Source organism: Talpa occidentalis, unplaced genomic scaffold (genome assembly GCF_014898055.3).
Source record: "Talpa occidentalis isolate TD23 unplaced genomic scaffold, MPIMG_talOcc4v2.1 talOcc4.5, whole genome shotgun sequence".
NCBI lineage: Eukaryota > Metazoa > Chordata > Mammalia > Eulipotyphla > Talpidae > Talpa > Talpa occidentalis.
In genome coordinates this window covers 43,083,358-43,103,543 of record NW_023604861.1, presented here as the reverse complement: position 1 = coordinate 43,103,543, position 20,186 = coordinate 43,083,358, and the positions used below count along the sequence as shown (strand labels likewise).

General features: G+C 37.0%; 2 protein-coding genes across 6 annotated transcripts in view; both read left to right on the top strand.

Annotated features, from left to right (window-relative positions):
* Window positions 1-13,953, top strand: part of CPB2 (carboxypeptidase B2) — a 51,546-nt gene extending 37,593 nt beyond the window's left edge. Inside the window, exons 8-11 of the mRNA XM_037526805.2 lie at window positions 1,626-1,719; window positions 6,211-6,413; window positions 10,690-10,777; window positions 13,554-13,953. Coding sequence (XP_037382702.1) covers window positions 1,626-1,719; window positions 6,211-6,413; window positions 10,690-10,777; window positions 13,554-13,738 — 570 coding nt within the window. The 3' untranslated portion in view covers window positions 13,739-13,953. The remainder of the gene's footprint in view (window positions 1-1,625; window positions 1,720-6,210; window positions 6,414-10,689; window positions 10,778-13,553) is intronic.
* Window positions 13,954-14,537: 584 nt separating this feature from the next.
* ZC3H13 (zinc finger CCCH-type containing 13) overlaps window positions 14,538-20,186 on the top strand; it is an 83,379-nt gene continuing 77,730 nt past the window's right edge. For all 5 annotated transcript variants that reach the window (XM_054701847.1, XM_054701846.1, XM_054701845.1 and 2 more), the window contains exon 1: window positions 14,538-14,879. The gene's annotated coding sequence lies outside the window, so the exon portion shown is untranslated. The remainder of the gene's footprint in view (window positions 14,880-20,186) is intronic.

Here is a 20,186-nt window from a genome sequence, read left to right as displayed (position 1 = left end):
CCAGTCATTCCTACTAGGAATTGTTTGAATAGCATTTGATGTGTAAAATCATGAATTGCAAGATTTAGAATGGTGTTTTACAGAACTTGCATTCTTACAGAATTGCCTTCTAACTCATATGTGGATTCAAACCTTAGTACCCCCTTTACTAGGTACTTAACTTAGTACCTATTCTCAACAGGAGCATAAATATGAGTATCCTGATCAATTTCATCTATACTGGCAACCATTATCAATGGCATTTCCAATCCATCAACATCATGGTTCATGTAAAATTACTCAAGCAATATGAGGTACAGTTCTTTCTAATTTAATGAAGGACACATAAAAATATAGCTGAGCATATATAAATTCAGAAAAATCTACTTGAATTGCAAATGTAGACACTAATGAGGATGAAAATAATTGTAGCTTTTGGAAACATAGGGTTATCAGAAATTATTTCATGCAGGAGGTAATTTAGAGATGGTAATGGCAAAGGAGATAGATGAAAAAGTTATCTCAGGTGAGAGGAACACTGTGAATCAAATCTTGCAAGTGGGCATGGGCAAATCTTGAGTACAGAGATGAGAAGTACCTAACATAGTACCTAATACAAATTTAGTGTTTAGTAAATGGTCACATTCATGGATATTATAATAGTTATTCCTTCATTTGAATCACAGTAGAATTTAGCCCCCCCTTTAGCTGTTGCTATTCGCCACCTGTCCTTTTGTACTTTAACTTTCTATGTGGCTTACTCCAAGGCAATTGTTGATACCAAACCACAGACCAGGAGTTGGAAGTTTGCAAAGCTTGGCAGAAGGTTGGTGAGTGTAGGCTAAAAGGGTGCTACATCACCCCAACCACCCCAGAAGTTCAATGAAATCTGTGCAACTGTTTACATGATCAAACCTCTCAGTTTACTCCCACAATCCAATGGGGCATTTACTTCATGTTTAAAAACCAGAGTTGAATTAGCATAATCAAAGGAGCCATCAGGCTAAAGGCATCTGCACTCCTCTACCTCCTTCAGTTTTTAGAGATTGTTAAATTCAATTTGAAGAGAATACTGAAACTGAATACTGAAATCATTTCTTCAATGATTATATTACATTATAATCATCAAATGTGCTAAGAGAGTGGATCATAATTATTCCCACAGAAAAAAAGAATGATAATTATGGGACAAGGGAAGTGGTAACTATCCCTACAGTGGCAATAATGCCACAACATATATATGTATCAACTCAACATGTTGGGACACTTAAAATTAATGCAATACCCCATGTTAAACATATTTCAACTTAAAAAAAGCTCATGATTCAAAATTTTAATTTGAGTTGAAACACAAAGTAATTTTGCTTTTCTTAGAAGGAAGTCAAAGTGACAATGCATAACATTAATTTAAAGGAAACAAGACCAAATAAGGAGGGTGAATAAATACCATAGCAAAACCAAATGAAATTTTTGGTGTATAGATCATATATTATGGTTTTGATTGGTTCAAGAATGACCACGACTGACACCTGGATAGACAGGGAACAGGGTTAGAGAGAAACACATTGGGGCCACTTGCACTTTGAAGGTTGTCTTTCCTTGAACAGCAAATGGACACTTGGTTTATCTGTATTTTGTTTATTTAGAATCGAATGTGGAGAAAAAACCGTTCTTCTCATGAAAACAGTAACTGCATTGGAACAGACCTGAACAGGAATTTTGCTTCCAAACACTGGTGTGGTAGGTTTTTACTTCAATTTAGCAATGTCTCATCATTAAGAAGGTGATATTTGTAAAAGAAAAACCCATTAATTCAAACTAAGTAAAGGGGAGGTCTGTCTAATCAGGAAAGAGTTTAAATATTAAACCTTTTAAGCTAAATGTAATGCTATAAATACTGGTTAGGGTCAGCAAATCACCTTAGCCCCTTCTCCCTGCCCTTTTCTCAACTTTAAAATATGGAAGTTAGACCAGTTCTTTAAGGTCCCTTCAATTCAAATACTAAACTCTAAATTTCAAATTCTAAATTTCTATTTTTCATAGTCTAAAACTCTATTTTTCTAAAATAAAACGAAAGTAACTACATTTCCTACTTTAGTAAGCAATACCATTCATCGTTGGAATTTCAAAGATCAAGACTGGGTGGGTGCATCTCATTTTCAGGTTTAATAGGTAAATCTTTATAGTGTTTGAAAACATTTTCTTTTATATTCACTTCTCGCTTTAACAAATTCTTTCATAAATATCATAAAGGTAAACTTATGTTTAGCACAGTGGGAATTTTTCATTCCTGATTTCAGTGAGTTAAGATATTCAATAAATGTGAATTTAGGTGCTTAGAGAGGTAGGTACTAGTTCACCCCTCCCCCCCATTATATTTCACAGTTCTACATTTAAGAAACATCTATAAAACAAAACTGTGAGCTAAGTCATCATTTTTGGAGGTGTGTATACATGGATCAGTAACAACTAAAAGAAAGCAAATCTGTTGTAACCACAAAAACACTTTCTTCCTACCCCTTTGCCCTGATTAAATGATCTTATTTTTTTCTTTTTTAAAAAAAGAAGTGAACGTGTGTGACTTTAAACATTTCATCATGATCTCACAGTACATATGAAAACCTCAACAGTGTATTTACCTCCTTCCCCTTCTGTGTTAGAAACTTCATGGGAACCATTATTTATTACCTGTGTAATGGCTGCCACTTGGAGAGATCTCAGAGCTATTAATTAAATAGAGACATGAGTGAATTTAATGGTTCTAAGAGAGCTTCAGATGTAGTAGAGACACAAAGGAAGGAGAATCCTGCCTCAGACTCAAGGGAACCACTTGGCTGTTTCTCTGTAAGGGGCATCCTATGATTGTCCAATGAAAGTGCCCACAAAGACCCAAAAACTTCCTTAGCTGTGATAACTGGGTGGGAAGGCAAAGAGGTAGCAGTTAATATAAAACAGATCAGAGTAAATGGAGCTGACAGTTACAGGGCACCAAGGAGTTTATGTATTTCATCTCCTGGGTCTCATTATCCATGTACTATGTGTTGGAGAAACCCAGACTTTAAAAGGCTAAGTCCCTCGGTGAAGAGTACAGAGCTAGTCATTGTCAGAACTGGGAGATAAAGCCAGGCTGACCAATTCCAAATATACCGAAGTACTTCTGTGTCTGACAATCACTCTTCAGTAACAAGTTCCCTTTCATAACTTCTTGTTTAATCTTCAAGCTCTTTGGTGCTTGATTTTACTTAACATTTTTCATGGTGAAGTCAGTGCTACCCAAAATGAATAGCCAAGGTGTCAAAATATATTCCAATATTGACATTAAGAGATACCGCAGTCCTGTTAGGCCTGATACTGTATTGTTGCATATGGGAAGAGTTAAAAACAGAAAGAAAAGCAACGAGCATACAGGCAAAAGAAAGTTCTAAATACAACAAAAGGTAATTGTTAGAAACTCTTATTTTGGGGTAGGTACTTTGTAAACAAGTCAATGAGAATGAAGAATTAAATCTTATCTCCTTCTTGTGCCTACAACTAGAATATATTTTTATATATTACTTGCTAACAGAAGATGTTATAACCAGCCTACTTGTTCCTTTTCCCTTTTCTCTGTATCAATATTGTGTGTGTGTTAGTATTAGAGATGGGAATGGGGCTTCTTAGGCTGCTAGGGTTGCCAAAAACAAAATCCCAAAGACTGGGAAGCTTAAACAAGAAAGATTTATTCCTTGTAGTTCTGGAGGCTGGAAGTCTAAGATTAAGGTGTCGACAGGGTAGATTTCTCCTAAGGCTTCTCTTGTGGCTTCTTGTCTATGTGCACATATCCCTGGTTTGTGTCTCTTTCTTTTTGGAAGGAAGAGGCTTGCCTGAGTGTAAAATAACACACAAGATTTTGAGGATTTAATCTCATTGACTATGAAAATACAGTGGTTACAAGAGGGGAAAGAGAAGGTGGTGAGGGGAGAGGTGGTCATTTTTTTTTTTTTTTAATAGAAGAGCTGGGGTATAGGCCAGATGCGCAGGAGGATGAGAGGATTCACCAGAGACAGAGCAGGGAACAGAACAGGCAGATTAACGAAATACACTGCTGAGGGGAGCAGCAGGCAAGACAGGAGAGGTCTGCTTGCCTTGTGAGTTGCTCTGAGGCCTGCGGGGATTGAACAGGCACTGCAGAGGCTGCGGTCAGCTTCACAGCGCTGCACTCAACCGCCTGCGCCTCCAGGGAGGCCCAAAGAGGTGGTCATTTTGATATTGTAAATGGCCCTAGAACTTTGGTAGAGTTTGTGGTGAGATATATATACACTTATCAAGTTTTGAAGATGCCCTCTGAAATTTATATAATAAATAAATGGCAAATTAATAAAATTTTATTTAAAAAAATTTTGAAGACTTTAGTATGAAAAACTCATTAGCCACTCAATAATATCTCAGTAATTTTTATATTGATGATATTTGAAATGATAATACTTTGTACAAGTTGGGTGAAGTTATATTAATAAGTTTTACTCGTTTCTATTTTAAAGCAATTGTTCAAAAACCTAAATATGTGACACACATTATAATTCTATTGCATATCTCTGGTGTGAGGATATATATTAGGGTACCACCTTTCCTTTCAACTCTTTCATACTCTTCCTTATCTTTACCCCCAGTTGAAATCTCTATTCTCTAGAATTATATTCAGGGGAAAAGAGCAGTTTTCAAAGGGGACAAAATAAACTGGGTTGTCCTATCGCATTATTTTAATATGAGCACAAATAAAATACATAGAAAGACCTTAGCTGTTTAGCACAACCTTTCAAACAGTAAGACTGTTTCTGTTGCAAATAAAATGAAGAAAGCAAGCTTAAGTAACACAGAGAAGCTCTGTAAGGATAATGGAGTAGCCCATGAATCTCAACGGCAGGGATGCAGTTGAATCTCAAAAATAGATTGAACTGGGCAGGGAGCAGTGTTGGGGGCTCAGTTGGTCTCATCCTATCTCATCTCTGTGATGCACATGGCTTTGTTGGAGTCTCAATGCACATGATGATGATGATGACTGCAAAGACAATGAGAAACAGTTACTGAACACTTAGTATATGCCTTGTACTGTGTAAAATACTTTATATGCACTAGCTCATTGAATCCTCATTAAATCCTCATTTTACATATAATTTTTCCATTTAACAGATAAGGAAATTGAGATACAGATAAGTCTGCAAAATTTATCCAAGGCCATATAGCTGTTAAATAGCAAAGCCAAGATTGAAATCAAGTGGTTGGGTGCTTAACAATATGCCATTAGCCTCTTATGATAAAGAATGGGTGTCACCACCAGTGTCCAATTTGCATCTCTTAAAATAACAATATTTGCTTCATAGGGTTGTTGGGAGGATAAAATGAGATATTGATTGTAAATGTTAGCGGAGTTCCCAACATACAGCCTAGGCCCTATGGCTGTCATCTGGTGGCGTTACCATTGCTAATCTCTTTGTCTGAGAGTGGTTTGGATTGAGACTACAATATTAGTCTCTATTTTAACTTATTAGTGGAGAGATTCATGTTAGCTGAATAACTGATAACACAAGATCCCAATTCAGGGTTAATCAATGAGGTCCAGGAGGAAATAATCTTTTGGTCAGAGAAGTCTCCCTGGGGCTCCACCCCTGTGAATTTAGGGCAGAAAGAAGAATGTTGGGAGTGGGGCCACCATCCAAAGTGATGTAAACTATAATCACCCAAAGGCATGAATAAACATTATACTGGCATCAAGTATCACCATCCCGTTTTATATACTAAATCACTTTGGCAAGTTAGAAGGAGCGCTGATGGCTGATTTGCATATTCTGAGTTCCCAAATGAGATTTCTCTTTTATGGGCTATAATAACTAGTAATTTTTAAAACAGAAATATCATAAAAAACAAATTTATAATGGATTAAGGAAAATGGGCTTAATTTTTCTGACATGGGCACAGGCTTGGTGGCAGGGCTGGCATCTCAGGGACTCTCTCACCCACCTTTTCACTTTGTAAGATGGCTGCCCCTAGGCAGCAACTGTTAGTGTGCTGTGTGAGTATGTAAATATTTGGCTTCAAAAGAAACCAAAAAAGCTTATTTACAGCGTTCTTTCCAATCTATTTACATAAAATTGTTACACAATAGATGGTAAGAAAGTATATTGCCAAGGTGCATTCCCACAAATTACTATTGTGCATCCTCACATAATTCTGTTCTATCAAATTTCACTACAGAGAAAGGTGCATCAAGTTTTCCGTGCTCAGAAGTTTACTGTGGACTTTACCCTGAGTCGGAACCAGAAGTGAAGGCAGTGGCTGATTTCTTAAGAAGGAATGTCAACCGTGTTAAAGCTTACATCAGTATGCATTCATACTCCCAGCATATATTATTTCCATATTCTTATAGTAGAGTCAGAAGCAAAGACCACGAGGAACTGGTAAGTGCTGCTTACTTATTTTCCTCAACTGATTTCAGAAATAAAATCTGAATTCAAGAATGAAAAACTGTGGGGGGAAATATTGTGCTCTAGAGGACAAATGGATAGAGGCATTATACCTTTAGCAAATGCTATATAGAGTCTTCCTGGGACAGGGTTCACTGAGGAAATGTAAAGAATGGGGCCTTCCCCTGAAAACATTAACTTCAGTCCAGCAGATAGGCTTCCTGAGAAAATGTCAGACAAACTTCTTGAAGGTGAGAAGGGAAGTTTTCCAACTGGACCTGATTTATATATGAAGCCATATATAAAGACAAGGTCAAGAATCTCTGAAATTGTGCATCTGCTTTGTGGTCACTAGCATTCTATAACACCTCACCACAGATCCAGTCCCAGATAACACTTATCTCTTTGATATTTGCATTGGGGATTATTATACACTGACTTCCTCAATCCCAAGGTGTTTGGTCCTTTTAAAAGCTCCTCCAGTTTTAGCACTGGGGGAGGAGCTCTCTTTATTTATATTTTTTATTGTAATGACACACAGTCTGCTACTCCCCCCACCCCCTACCGCATTTTGGTCCCAGATGTTCTATGTTTGGTCTGATGGCAAAGGATACAGAGTGCTTGATGGATTGTGGTTAGGATCAGCCAAATCCTGATCCCAGATGCTTTTCAGACAATGAAAGTATTATGGCAATAGTCCAATGATGGTCCAAAATCTGATCATTATGTAGCGCTTAGCTTCATACATTTTTGTTCTGACTCACTTCATAGAATAAACTATAGCCACATCAGGGGCTAGTGATTTCTGATAAAAAATACATGGTTATTTGCATTTTCTGAAAAGAGCTCATTTAGAACATAAATATGCTGATACTTGTGATTTATTATTTACTCAAAGGAAAAATTTTAAGGAAATCTCTTTTATTGGTATTATCTTTATTTATTTATTTTCCAAATCAGCATAATATTTTTATTTATTTAAATTTTATTTTTATATTCCCCATACAATTACAACCCCCTTATTTTGATCCCAATCCCTCCTTTCCCCGCCTCCACCCCTCATAGAGTGTCTCTGGTTCATAGTTGTTTGTTGATTTTGATTTTTTCTTTCTTATAGTTATTCTTTTTCCTGGTCCCTTATTTAAGTTTTCTAGATTCCTGCTATGAGTGAGACCATCCGGTATTTTTCTTTTTCTTTCTGGCTTATTTCGCTGAGCATGATCCCTTCCAGCTCCATCCATGTTGCTGCAAATTGCATGTGTTTATCTATTTTGAATGCTGAGTAATATTCCATTGTGTATATGTACCACATCTTCTTGATCCAGTCATCTATTTTTGGGCATTTGGGTTGTTTCCAAAGCTTAGCTATTGTAAATAGTGCTGCTATAAACATAGGGGTGCAGGTCCTTTTTGGAATTGATGTTTCTGTGTTATTGGTATTATCTTTAAAGAAATGATAGGATATTTATCATCATTTGGAAATAGCATTAGTGAGATTTTGTCTTATTTGTGGATTGCTGTTTTCACAAGTGTTTCTTGAAAGTTATATTTGTAAAACACTATGTTCTATAGACATTGAAAGAAACAGTTAGGTCCCTGCCCTTTAAGAGAACATGACTGTATGGCTAGGGAATTCAGACACTAGCAGGTGTTACCAATAGCTGTATGCAGAGGTGTGGAAACTGGTAAGTGACACAGATGGTAGAACTGACTCGTGAATTTAAATGGCCTCATTAATTTATTCAGAAAGAAACACTGATTAAGTGAGGTGATAAAGTTCTTGTGCTTGAGAAGTCTGTATTGGATTAAGGAGAGGCATACAGTAAAAGAAAAGGAATTACAAAGTACTGTTGATGTCAAGAAACATAGAATTTTAGCCAGACCTTGAAAGATAGGATTTTTCTAGGCAGATGGAGAAAGGAGGACATTTCAAACTAAGGAGGTGGTGTTTCCCGCAGGATGTATCTTCAGGAGTCTGTGAGGGTGTAAAAGTGAAGGATGACACCATCAGAAAGTAAATGAGGTCAGCTTGTTTGAGTTTCAGAATAAATTTGCATTTTATTCTGTAAACAATGGGGCCTACTAAAATTTGTCTTTGAGTGAAGGAATGGCACAACACAATATTTACTGATTCTAGTGCCAGGAAGGCACAGTACAAGATCTCTATGATCCGAGCAGATGGGTAAAGGAGAGTCCTGGAGCCCTTGGTGTCTTTTCAGGTTTTTTTTGAGCTTTTTACAAGGATGGGGGGTGGTTGGTGGGCGAGGCTGGCAGGCATCCCAGCCCCCCGTGAATCTTCACTCTTTCTGGGCTTTCTGGTGTTCTCTCGCGGTCTCTGCTTCTCCTTTGCTGCTCTGCTGGTTCTGCTCTCATTCTCCTGGTTCTGTTCCTGTGACACCACTCTTAAAAGCCCAGTCTCAGCCCAGGTATGCCGACCTATGCATGCACACACCCTACTCCAGGTGTCCACCATCAGGCATGCAAGTAGGACTTCAGGGGTTCATCATTAATGCTAATGGTAGGAGAGTGGAAAAGCCTGATACTTTTTCACTTACCCTACACTGATACTCCTCTGGGTAATTTGAGGATGGCAGTGAATATCATGATGTTAATTCTGACTTCAGAAAAATATGAGTAAGCCACAGCCAAATGCAGTAGAGCAGGGAACTTAGTATTATCCTGTTCTGTTTTATACTAAGTCATAATATTTATTTGATGAAACTTTTGGAGTTACTAGATATTTGATATAAGAAAAAAAGTTGGTGAGAAAACGAGAAGGACATCATATATTTGTTAGGTATACATATTGTATGTTTAGAGAAGTTGGATTTAAATTTTGTTGATAATTTTGTCAGGAATGGTATAACCCCAAGTTGCATGCCTCTGAGAATTAGTTATAGTGCATTTTACAAAATGAATGAATTCCTAAAAAAGCATGAGAATTATTTTTTCTTCAAATTAAATACAATTTTTAGTGTATTAGAAGACTTTATATTTAAAGCCCATGCAATTGTGATTTCTGTAAGTAAACATGTTTTTAAGTTGATTTATTCTTCTTAATCTAGATTTTGGGCAAATCTAGATTTTTCATATCTACAAATCTTTACAACTTTATTGAGATAATACATATATTACTGTGTAAATATGAGGCATACAACGTGATTTGATACATGTATGGATTGAGATGATTACCACAGTAAGGTTAGTTAACATATCCATCACCTCACAAAATTATAATCTTTTTCTTTTGTGATAATATTTGACTTATTCCTAGCAATTTTCTTTTTAAAGATTTGTTTATTTATACAAGCACTGGTGTACAGGTGTAAAGGCCAGGACTGGCCACAGTGCAGGTTTTCTGATCCCATGCAGACCGGGTAAAGGAGGAGTCAGAGTCCTCAGTGGTTTTGCAGGTCTTTTATTGGGGTTCACCAGGCATATGGCAGGCAGGGTGCTGGCTGGCTGGGAGGCCTCCCAGCCTGGTAGGCCTCCCAGGCCCAGCAAGTCTTCACTCTATCTGGGCTCTCTAGCGTTCGTTCTGCTGCTTCTCGGCTTCTCTTTCGGGTTCTGCTGCTGCTGCTGCTGGCGTCCCCGTGACGCCGCCCTTAAAAAGCACAGTCTTAGCTCAGCTGAATCCCATCTACCTATGCCCACACCCTATTCCAGGTGCCCGCCATCAGGCATGCATTCAGGACAAGGATCCATCATCTATCCTGATGGCGGAAGGGCAGAAAAGCCTGATATTTTCTTTACCCTACAACAGGCCAGAGGCATGGGAAGGTGAGAGAATCCACCAGAGACAGAGCAGGGAGCAGAACAGGCAGAGGGACCGAAATACACTGCTGAGGGGAGCAGTGGGAGAGGCAGGAGAGGTCTGCTGAACCATGTGGGAATCTCCCTGGCCGGCCGGGAATTGAACTGGCACCATGGAGGCTGAGGACAGCCTCTCAGAGCTGCGCTCAACATGCTGCGCCACCGGGAAGGCCCCTTTCTTAGCAATTTTTAAGTATATGACACCATGTATTGTTTACTAGGTTGCCATGCTGTATGTAGATTCCCAGAAGTTATTCATCTTGTAGGTACAAGTTTGAAACCTTTGACTGACAACTCCTTATTCCCCCACCTTTCCCCGTCCACCCTGCAACCACCTTTCTACTATGTATTTCTTCATAGAGTTTGACTTAATTAATGCATGACTGTTTTAGAAACTTCTACCTGTGCTGTTTTGAAGCTGCACATTAACTGAAATTCTATGTTCTCTTTATTTCAGTCGCTGTTGGCCAGAGAAGTGGCTCAAGCTATCGCACTTACTAGTAAAAATGTCCTGTACAAACATGGTAGTGGTTCAGAATCTTTATGTAAGTATTTCTTAAAATACTGCAGAACTGTGAGTTACTAAAGAAATCTATGTTTGGTTTTTCTGTGTGAATTTAACTTTTCTAAATGCAATATTGTAGCAGAGTCCCATGTGAAATAATTGGATTATAATAACCAGAAATGGAAGTGGAAATATAATAGTTATGATAGTGCTAAACAAGGCTATATTAATAAATGTATGTTCTCCCAAAAGGTCAAAATGACATTTAAGAAATGGTACTCATTGCCATAGAGATTACAGAATTAGCATCACATTAGTTTAGTGAAGCAGAAAGGTCACTAAGTGTCAAGAGATGTGTAAGATAACCACAGCTATCATCATCAATTAGTGCAGCTTAGAAGCTTACAAATCTAGGGGAACACTATTTACATTAGATGCTCTTTAGTGCCAGGCTGTGTCCAAGAGTACAGCCCATAACATGCTAGTAAAGTGTATTTTGTGTGTATCACACTGTTGAGAGTTGGCATGTGGCAAACCTTACAATATTTTAAATTAATTTCTACTGGAAGATATTTGTTGAGGGACTACTTTGGCCCAAACAGTGGGATGAGAGACAATGATTTGGCACTTTTGAAGCTGGAGGAGATATGAGAAGGGGAACATAAATATAACGTATAACAAGGTTAGCAAACTGAGACTTTCAGGTCAAATTCAGTCTTCTGCTTGTTTTTGTTATAGCCTGTGAGTTAAGACTGGCTTTTCTATTTTTATTTAATGATTAGAAAAAAATCAACAAAAGAATAAACTTTTGTGACATGTGAAAATTATATGACATTTGAATTTCAGTGTCCATAAATACAAGTTTATTTAAGTGCAGGCATACCCATTCATTTGTGTGTTGTCTTTGATAGTTTTCATGATAGCAGAGTTGAGTTGTAATAAAGACCATGTGCCCCACAAATCCTAAAATATTCATTAAACTGGTTATTTACAGAAAAAGGTTGCCAGTCCCTGATAAACTATTTAATAAAAAAATATAGTGAAATGCCATTGATAAGTGAAGAAAACAAAATGGCTTCATAGGTTTGAGAATGACTACAGGAGAGGCAGCCTTCTGAGTCCAAATTGCTTAGGAAGGTCCCTGTAGGTGGCATTTCTGGGAGAGTTACCTGGTAAGTGACTGTCAGCAAAATTGGGGGGGGGGTCAGAAACAGGAATGGCAGGTGAAAAGTCCTTAGGGTTTCCTTTAACAGGTATCGTCTGCAGGAGGATAAATAGTCACATTCATATTTTCAATAAATTGCTTGAATACCAGATGCCCTATTTGTAGAAAGTCTGGAATGTTACTCTTCCTCTCCAATCACCCCAAATTGTCTGAGGTCAAACTGGAATCAGATTAGTCAATGTGGTATATCTGTCTTTTCGTGTCGCCAGCCCACTGTTGTCTTTGCTAACCTAGGTCCTCAATCTGTTATAGAGGAACCCCACAAATTACTTTCACAATTCAGAGCTTTCTTGGTTCCCATCTCTCTTTGACTATTGTTTCCTAAAACATAATCACAGTTATATACCAAAAATAATCAGATAGAAAATAAAATAGAAAACAAAAATTCATCACCCCCCCCTACATATACATGTGTACACATGCACAAATCTAAACATATAGTCAGGCTCTAAATGTATATATGTGTATACACAACAAATTCATATGATCTGTATATAAACACAAAATTTTACTGATATGCATAAAAGAAGACAAAAGAAGAAACTTACCCTGTGTTTGAGTGAGAAAAATAATGTATGTACATAAATACATATATATATACACACACACACATACATATATGTGTCTGATCTAGGCTCTATAGAGGGGTATTTCAAATCAGTTAAGAATGTTAGAGTATCTAATTAATGGGGTTGGAAAACTTGGCAAGTTATTTGTCAGTAGCTACAATTTACACAGGGTTAATAACATTAATGTTTTTATAAATATTTTATAAAGTAAATCTGGTAGCAAAATGACCAGATAAGTGATCCAATATATAAACAATAATATATTGAACAAAATGTTCGCTCGCTGGTAATCAAAGAAACACAAAGACAATTAAATATTTTTTTGTGGGTGCCAAATATTCATAATTTCCATAGTTAGTATATGAGGGGGAAGAGGGCATATTCATAACTGGTTAGAGAAGTATAAATTGGATCAATCCTTTTGAAGTCTATTTGGCAAAATGTATCATAATTGTAAAAAGTACACCCCTTAGACTAGCAAATCTACTCTTAGGAAAGAATATTCTAGTGAAACAAAAGAAGCAATTATGCATAAACAAGGATATTCATTGTAAAGTTATTTGTATTAACTGGAGAAAACTAAAGATCTTTAAATAAATAAATACACACATAAACAAATACCGAAATCAACTCTATCCAGCTTACCATTGCAATTCTAAGGGATCAGTAAAAATTATAATGTAAATTTGAACTCAATACATAAAATTTGTTACTATATATAGGCTTGTGTGTACATAGCATGTACAGAATGATCTTACTTATGTAGGAAAAAATTATGTGAATGCATGCCCTGAAAAAAGAAAGCACTAAAACATAAACGGTGGTCATCATTCCTTGGTAGGGTTATAGATTGGTTTTTATTTTCTTCCTTAACCTTCAATCTCCATTTTCTACCAGAGACTTAGATTACTTAATAATTAAGGAAAAGCAAAGTCACTTTCATTTTTAGGAAAAAAATCTTATTTTGTTACTTAACTTAAAACATGTTATTTCAAAAACTAGTTTCTTTTTTCTTCTTGTAGACCTTGCTCCAGGAGGTGCAGATGATTGGATCCATGACTTGGGCATCAAATACTCATTTACAATTGAACTTCGAGACACAGGCAAATATGGATTCTTGCTGCCAGAGCGTTACATTAAACCCACTTGTAAAGAAGCTCTCACTGCTGTGTCTAAAATAGCTTCACATGTCCTCATGAATGTTTAATGTCCTTTTTTTCTCACTCTGTTCCCACATTTTAATTTGTTGATTCCAGTAAGCCCAAATCATCGTACTGCTTTTTGTTTTATCAATAGATTTGATAGATTTTCCTATCCTTGGTTTTGTCAAAGAACAAAATAAATGCTATCTTGAAATCAAGGCAGACAAGTTTTCACTTTTTATTGTTATTTATAAGCAGTTAGGCATTGATTTTTTCATTCACATTTGACTAGCCATCTCAAACAATTTTAACAACTGGCTTTACGCAGATCATTGGGCCCCAACCAACAAAAGGAAGCTAGTCAGAAGTACATTAAGGATTTCTGCTTCTCATTTTCAAGACATTTCTGCTTGCACTTTTAAAAACACAACAGTGTGCATTCCGTTTGCTTTAAAATAATACGCAATGGCCCAGAAAGCTGAGGGGTGTCAAAAACAGGAAACCTGTTTCTGTAAATTTGCTGTCAATAAACATTGCTGAGCGATAAATGATTGTATTAAGTTACTTTCCACAACAAATATGGCATTTTGCGCATTTACAACTGCCGTTAATTTTAAGAAATAACGTAATAAAAGGACCAAACTCTGTCTCTTTTAAATTCACTTTTAATTGGGAATGTTAGCTCTTGCAGGCTCCTAGTTTCGTCTCCCGGAATAGCCCACAAGGCACAGATGTGATCATTTTTCTGCCCTCCTCGTCTAGGTTACGCCAGGGTGGAGGGTGGGAGGTGGGGGCGTGTCCACGAGGGGGCGGTGCCTGCGCGCTGACGACTAATCTGGCGGCCGGAAGCTGCCTTGCTCAACAGAGGAACAGGGTAAGCGCTTCACTTCCGGCGGCATTTTGGGACGGTCCTGCTAGCGGCCTAGTAGCGTTTTGGTTGTTTTCACTCTCCAGTTTCAGTTCTTTTTCTTCCTGCGTCCAGGTCTCGCTTGACCCTGGCGAAGCTACGGGCGGGTTCCGCTTCTCAGTCTTCCCGGGGCCTCCTCGCAAGCCTCGGGCGGGTGCCCGGGACCCGCGCGCGCTCCTTCTCTTTGTCGCCGTCTTCCCGGGGTCAGGCGCGGGGAGGAGATTCGCCTCCCCGCTCCTCGGAGCGGCGGCGGCAGTGGTGCCTCGGAACTGCGCTTGCGAAGGGAGTTCGTGGAGGAGGTAAGTGTTCTGTAATTTGGCGTGGGTGTCGCGGGAAAGGCGTTTGGCGGACGCGGAGTTTGGAGGCCTCGGGTTGTCCTCTAGCCCCGTTTAAGTCCTGTAGCATTTGACCCTTTACTGTGCAGTCGCTCCGTGTGCTTAGGCCTTATTTCTTGCCTTCACACTGATTGTGGCGATTTTTTTCTAAGAGGATAAGTTAAAAGAGGATAAGACAAAAGTCTGAGTGTGGCCACTACCATTTGATGTGGACTTAGGACCCCTTTCGTGGTCTTCGCGTTTGTATGCGGTGGAAGGATGCAGGAATGTGCTCTTAGATTTGGAGACTCCTCTTTTCGCTTTTCAGACCGAGGAGGGAAGAGGGTGTCAGACTTTGGATTGTATTTGATCCTACCTTTTTCCCCGGTAGTGGTGATTTAACTGTTCAGGTCCTTGGAGTTGAGAAGTGCCACTTTATCTTCACATTCCCTAGATGGTTACTTTTGGAAACTGTGTCAGTAACTAGAAAGGTGTAATGAAAGAAAGGGTCTGGTGTCAGGTACTGTTTCTAAATAGATTAAGGTAATTCACGTGGCTAGAAAAATTTTTTCAAGAGTCGATATTACTTGAACGATACTGATAGCATCTTATTGGCGGAGCTTGGTGTCTTCAAGTTCATTGCGAGATTTTTAGATAAATTGAACTATGCTGAAAATTACGGGCGTATGGAATCTGCAGGGTTTTTTTAAATAAATAATTTTAAAAGTTTGAAAAAGACCTTCTCACCTCAGGTTTTCAAAGTCTGTGGTACTATTGTTGTAAATCCAAATGCTTAGGCAGTGCGATTTGTCTGGTGCTGGCCAGCAGTGTCTAGTTCTGTAATGTTTGAAATTAGTAGCTTGCGTACCTAAAAGAATATTTTGGGTAGTTTTGTGAACATAATCTAGGTTTTCAAATAACTCATAAATTCTTAATGAATATTTGGATTATAACATGACAGATTCAACAAGAAACTGTAATTTGTATCAATTTTTGTCTGTAATAGTTACACTTTAAAATAAACTTCCTATGTGGATCTGGTAGAATCCAGTTTTATCAAATACATGATTTACTGGTTCTGTAATTATTGGTGAACATTACTTGCGTATTGTAAGATGTGCATATGCATATCTAAATTTCTAATTTTCATATCTGTAAATTAATACTAAAATCCAGCAGGTGGATGCTATTTTAACTTCTGTGTAAGTACGCAAAATTTTAGTAAGTTATCAGTATTAATTTGTATTGCAATATGCACTGACATTTACATATAGAGCAAAAATGTAAAATAAATTTATATTTATTTGAAGAATTGGTTTTCCGTGGATGTTAGTCTTCACCTCTCCTAAACCCCACTCTCCATTTCGTATATAAAGTTGGAGCTATTTCCACAGATAATTTATAGTAGTTGAAAATTAGTAGCAGCTGAAACTAATTGGTGTTGATCCCTGTCGTGCCTTTTTTGGGGGGGGGGCAGTTTCATATGTTCTGCTCCTGTTCATTTCACTTTGAAGTAGTTGCCAGGGGGCGTGGGATAGTCTCAGTGCTTCGTTTTTGTGACGTTGTTTTTGTAGCATTGCTTTTCTGGGCAGTGCTGCAGTGTTAAGTTGTGTAGTCAACTTCTCTCAGTTCTATTTGGAATTCAGTTTGGAATTGTTTTATTTACATAAAAGCATTCTACAAGGTTATTTATAAAGTTCTTTTTAAAAAATTCTCACAGAATATGCATCAAATAAACTTGACGAATTATTTTTTCTTTTAAAAATGCAAAATATAAATATGAAGAGAACTTATTTTTAATGACCTTTTTAAATTTTAGAACTTTAATGGATAAGGATTTATTCTGCTATCAGTTAGTACTTTCTTGTTCGTTCTAATTGCTTATTTGACAGTTTCCTGATATGCTGCTGCTCATCCTCTTTAAGGTGGTTTATATGCCTTCACTCATTCTGCTGAAAATTGAGATCTCAGTATCATTATGGCTTGAAGTGAGGATAATAGAATTGACAAGGTTTTAGTAATTAAGCTTAAGAAAAAATTATTCAAAAAGAGGTCTCTGTATGTTTCTCCTTTCTCAGCCATGTTTATAGTGTGAAACTGAATATTTTGTGACATTTGTAAGTTTTGGGGGGAGCAGTTCACACATACTAATTTTTCTTGTTATGTCTTAATAAATTCTTTGTGACCTGTGTTTTTCTTTGTCAATTGAAAAATTGTAACAAAAACCTCTATTTATTCTGCACATGGAGAGGAGAAATGGGAAAATAACTCAATAGATTTTTACCATTTCTGCCTTGACAGTGATGGTGTATGGGAAAAACATGGCAATGTGGATGAATATTCCTAAATCCAAGGAATATTTGAAAACAAAACTTGAAGAAACCCTTCAAAGTCTCCAAGATAGGGAAGGCTTTTGATATTTATGTGTTTATCTTAATGTGTATTGTTTCTAACTTTTCTCATATACCTTGAAACATTTCTTATTGAAAACTGTTAAGATGTTAATTGAAAATTTTTTTCCCCTCTCTCAACCAAATCCCCATTTCATAGGGTATTTAGCCTCTTTTGTGGACTCAGATTTGTAAATTGAAAATTCTAATTAAGTCACATTAATTGGTAACAATTTTAAATTAATTGCTATGTATGACAAATGTTTCTGGTGTATTGTGGATTATGTGTATATATTTAGACTAAGAGGATTTGAAATACTAGTATTCTTTGCAAGCATAAAATTTTATCCGCAAAATTCTAAGTGTTGGTAATATTTAGATAGCTTTTTTTTTTAATTTAAAGATTTATTCATACAAGAACCGGGGTACAGGCCAGATGTGCAGGAGGGTTCACCAGAGACAGAGCGGGGTACAGAACAGGCAGATTGTACACTGAAGTACACTGAAGTACATTGGGCGAAGCAGGAAAGGTCTGCTGCCAGGTATGGGTTTCTCCCCTGCTGGCTGGATCAAACCTGCACTGCAGAGGCTTCGGACAGCTTCACAGTGGGGTGCTCAACCACCTGTGCCACCAGGGAGGCCCAACTTGTTATTGAGTACTGATAGAAGTTCCTAGATGGATGACCACAATTCCTCTTGCTTTCAGTTATAAAACACCAATTATTGTTTTTCTGTTTTTTTGCTTCATTGTATTTTAATTTTATCAGTGTCACCTATACCTGACATTCAAATTCAGTACATTTTAGGACAAGGTATGGCAGTGTTGAACTCTGAGGAAAGAGGAAAATACATCTTTACTTCATTGCTGTTTTTCCCTGAGTTGGATGAGTCAGCAGTAGCTAGAAACAAACTTCCCAGGATAATCATTTTATACTTGAACTCTGAGTGTACTTCTTGATGTCACATGTAAAAGCAGCCTTGTTTCTATGGGAAGGAACTTTTAGTGCTAGAATGGAAAGAGGGATGTAAGATTGAAGCATTAGGCCTCACTAGATTGTCTTTGATTTAACAATCCAAACCCTTTGAAATCTTCAAAGCTTAGGAATCTAGGATTGGAGAGAAACTGTGAGGCCGTGCTTTCCAAAAGTAAGTTTTGAAGAGTGGAGTGCTGATCCAAGCAATAGATTATAGAACAAGAAGAGAAACATACCTGAAGCCCTTAGAAAGGCAAGAAAAAGATGATAGATGACCAGGATTTCATGTATAATACAAAATAGCGTATTGTGCTAATGTGAAAGCCTCTACGATTGATTTTTTTTTTTTTTTTTTTTTTTTTTTGGGAAGAGGTTGTGTTGGAGCAGGCATGTTGGGAATAGGAGTGGGGCCTGGGGAGGAAAGAACTAACCATTTCCATTGACAGTGAGGGGAAAATGTAAGTTTTGGGTTAATCTTGAAAAAGCATAGCGGGATTGTGCACCAATTTCCAGGTTACTGGATAACTAATAATCACAAATGAGGAGTTTTTAGGACACGTTTGATTTTTTTAAAGATTTTTAATAAATGCTTTAAAAATTAGTGAATAAGGATTATAATGTTCATCTGTTCTTTAATATTTCAATACATAGAGTGAAACTTTAAAAAACACTGTTTTTGTTCTGTTTTATGACATCCAGTATATCTTACTGGATCCTGCTTGGATAAAAATGGTTAAAAAATGACTTCACCAGTTAAAGCTCTACATCATCTTGGACCCAGCTCCACTCACCTTGGCTTTCACTTCTTTATACTCAGTGAATCAAATGGATCTATGAAAATTTACCAACTTTTCCTCTGTAAATTCACATTTCGGCTGAGATTGAGCCAAGAAAAGTTAATAAAAGATTTATCTTAAAATACTAACCTCAGTACAGACTTGGCTGTATAGTTGTTTGCTTGGAAAGCAGTTGATACATAAGTGATTCTATATCACAGGAAATTCTTTTTCATAAATGTGACACTCAACCCTGATTTTTAAAAATTTGTAACTATTTTAAAGCTATTTTCTAACTTCTTTTGGAATCACTAAAATTTAATTGCTGGCAAAATGGAGATTGCATTTTATGTGGAAAAAAAGAATACACAGTTTTCTAATTTAAAACTACCATATTGTTTTATTATTACTATTTTTATTTTTTACATCCTTGTTCATTTTTAAACAATATTTGCTTCCCACCCCCCAGGTGTAGTCTCCATAGAATTTCCTTCACCAGTGCAGCCATACACCATCACCACAGTCCCCTGTGCTCCTCCCTCCCTCCCTCCCTCTGATCCCTCTCCCTCCTCCTCCCCTGCAGGATGTCTCTGATTTGTTTTGTTGTGTAAAACTACCATATTGTATCTTTTCACATTTCCCCCATATTTTATTGTCTCAATATGTTTGTCAAATATTCTTATCCCTTGGGTCTTTTTAAATAGGAACAATGATATAAGGGAAAAAAATTTAATAATAAACAAAAATGGGACCTGAAAAGTAGTATCTAACTGAACTAAACATTGTTTATAATTTTTTTTTTTTAGTTTTGCTTTGGTGTTACCATGATTTTATTTCCTTTCAAGTGATTTGTCTTTCCTTTGAAAACACATTAAAGAGCAATTACGAGCTTTATAGAGACCAGTTCTATACCAATTGGACTTTTACTTCAGCTGCCACAGTTCGTTCTAGAACTTTTGAAAACTAGTGAAATTTCAAGTAATGTTTAAGTTGATAAATTATGATATTCTTAGTTATTTTTTCTTTTTAGAGTAGTGTACCCTAGGTCTAGAATTTAATGTTGTAAAATACATATTTCAACTTTTTGTTACTAATGGTAAAAATATCTTATAACCTGTTCATTACTTTTGTAATGAATTGTTGAAACTTCTG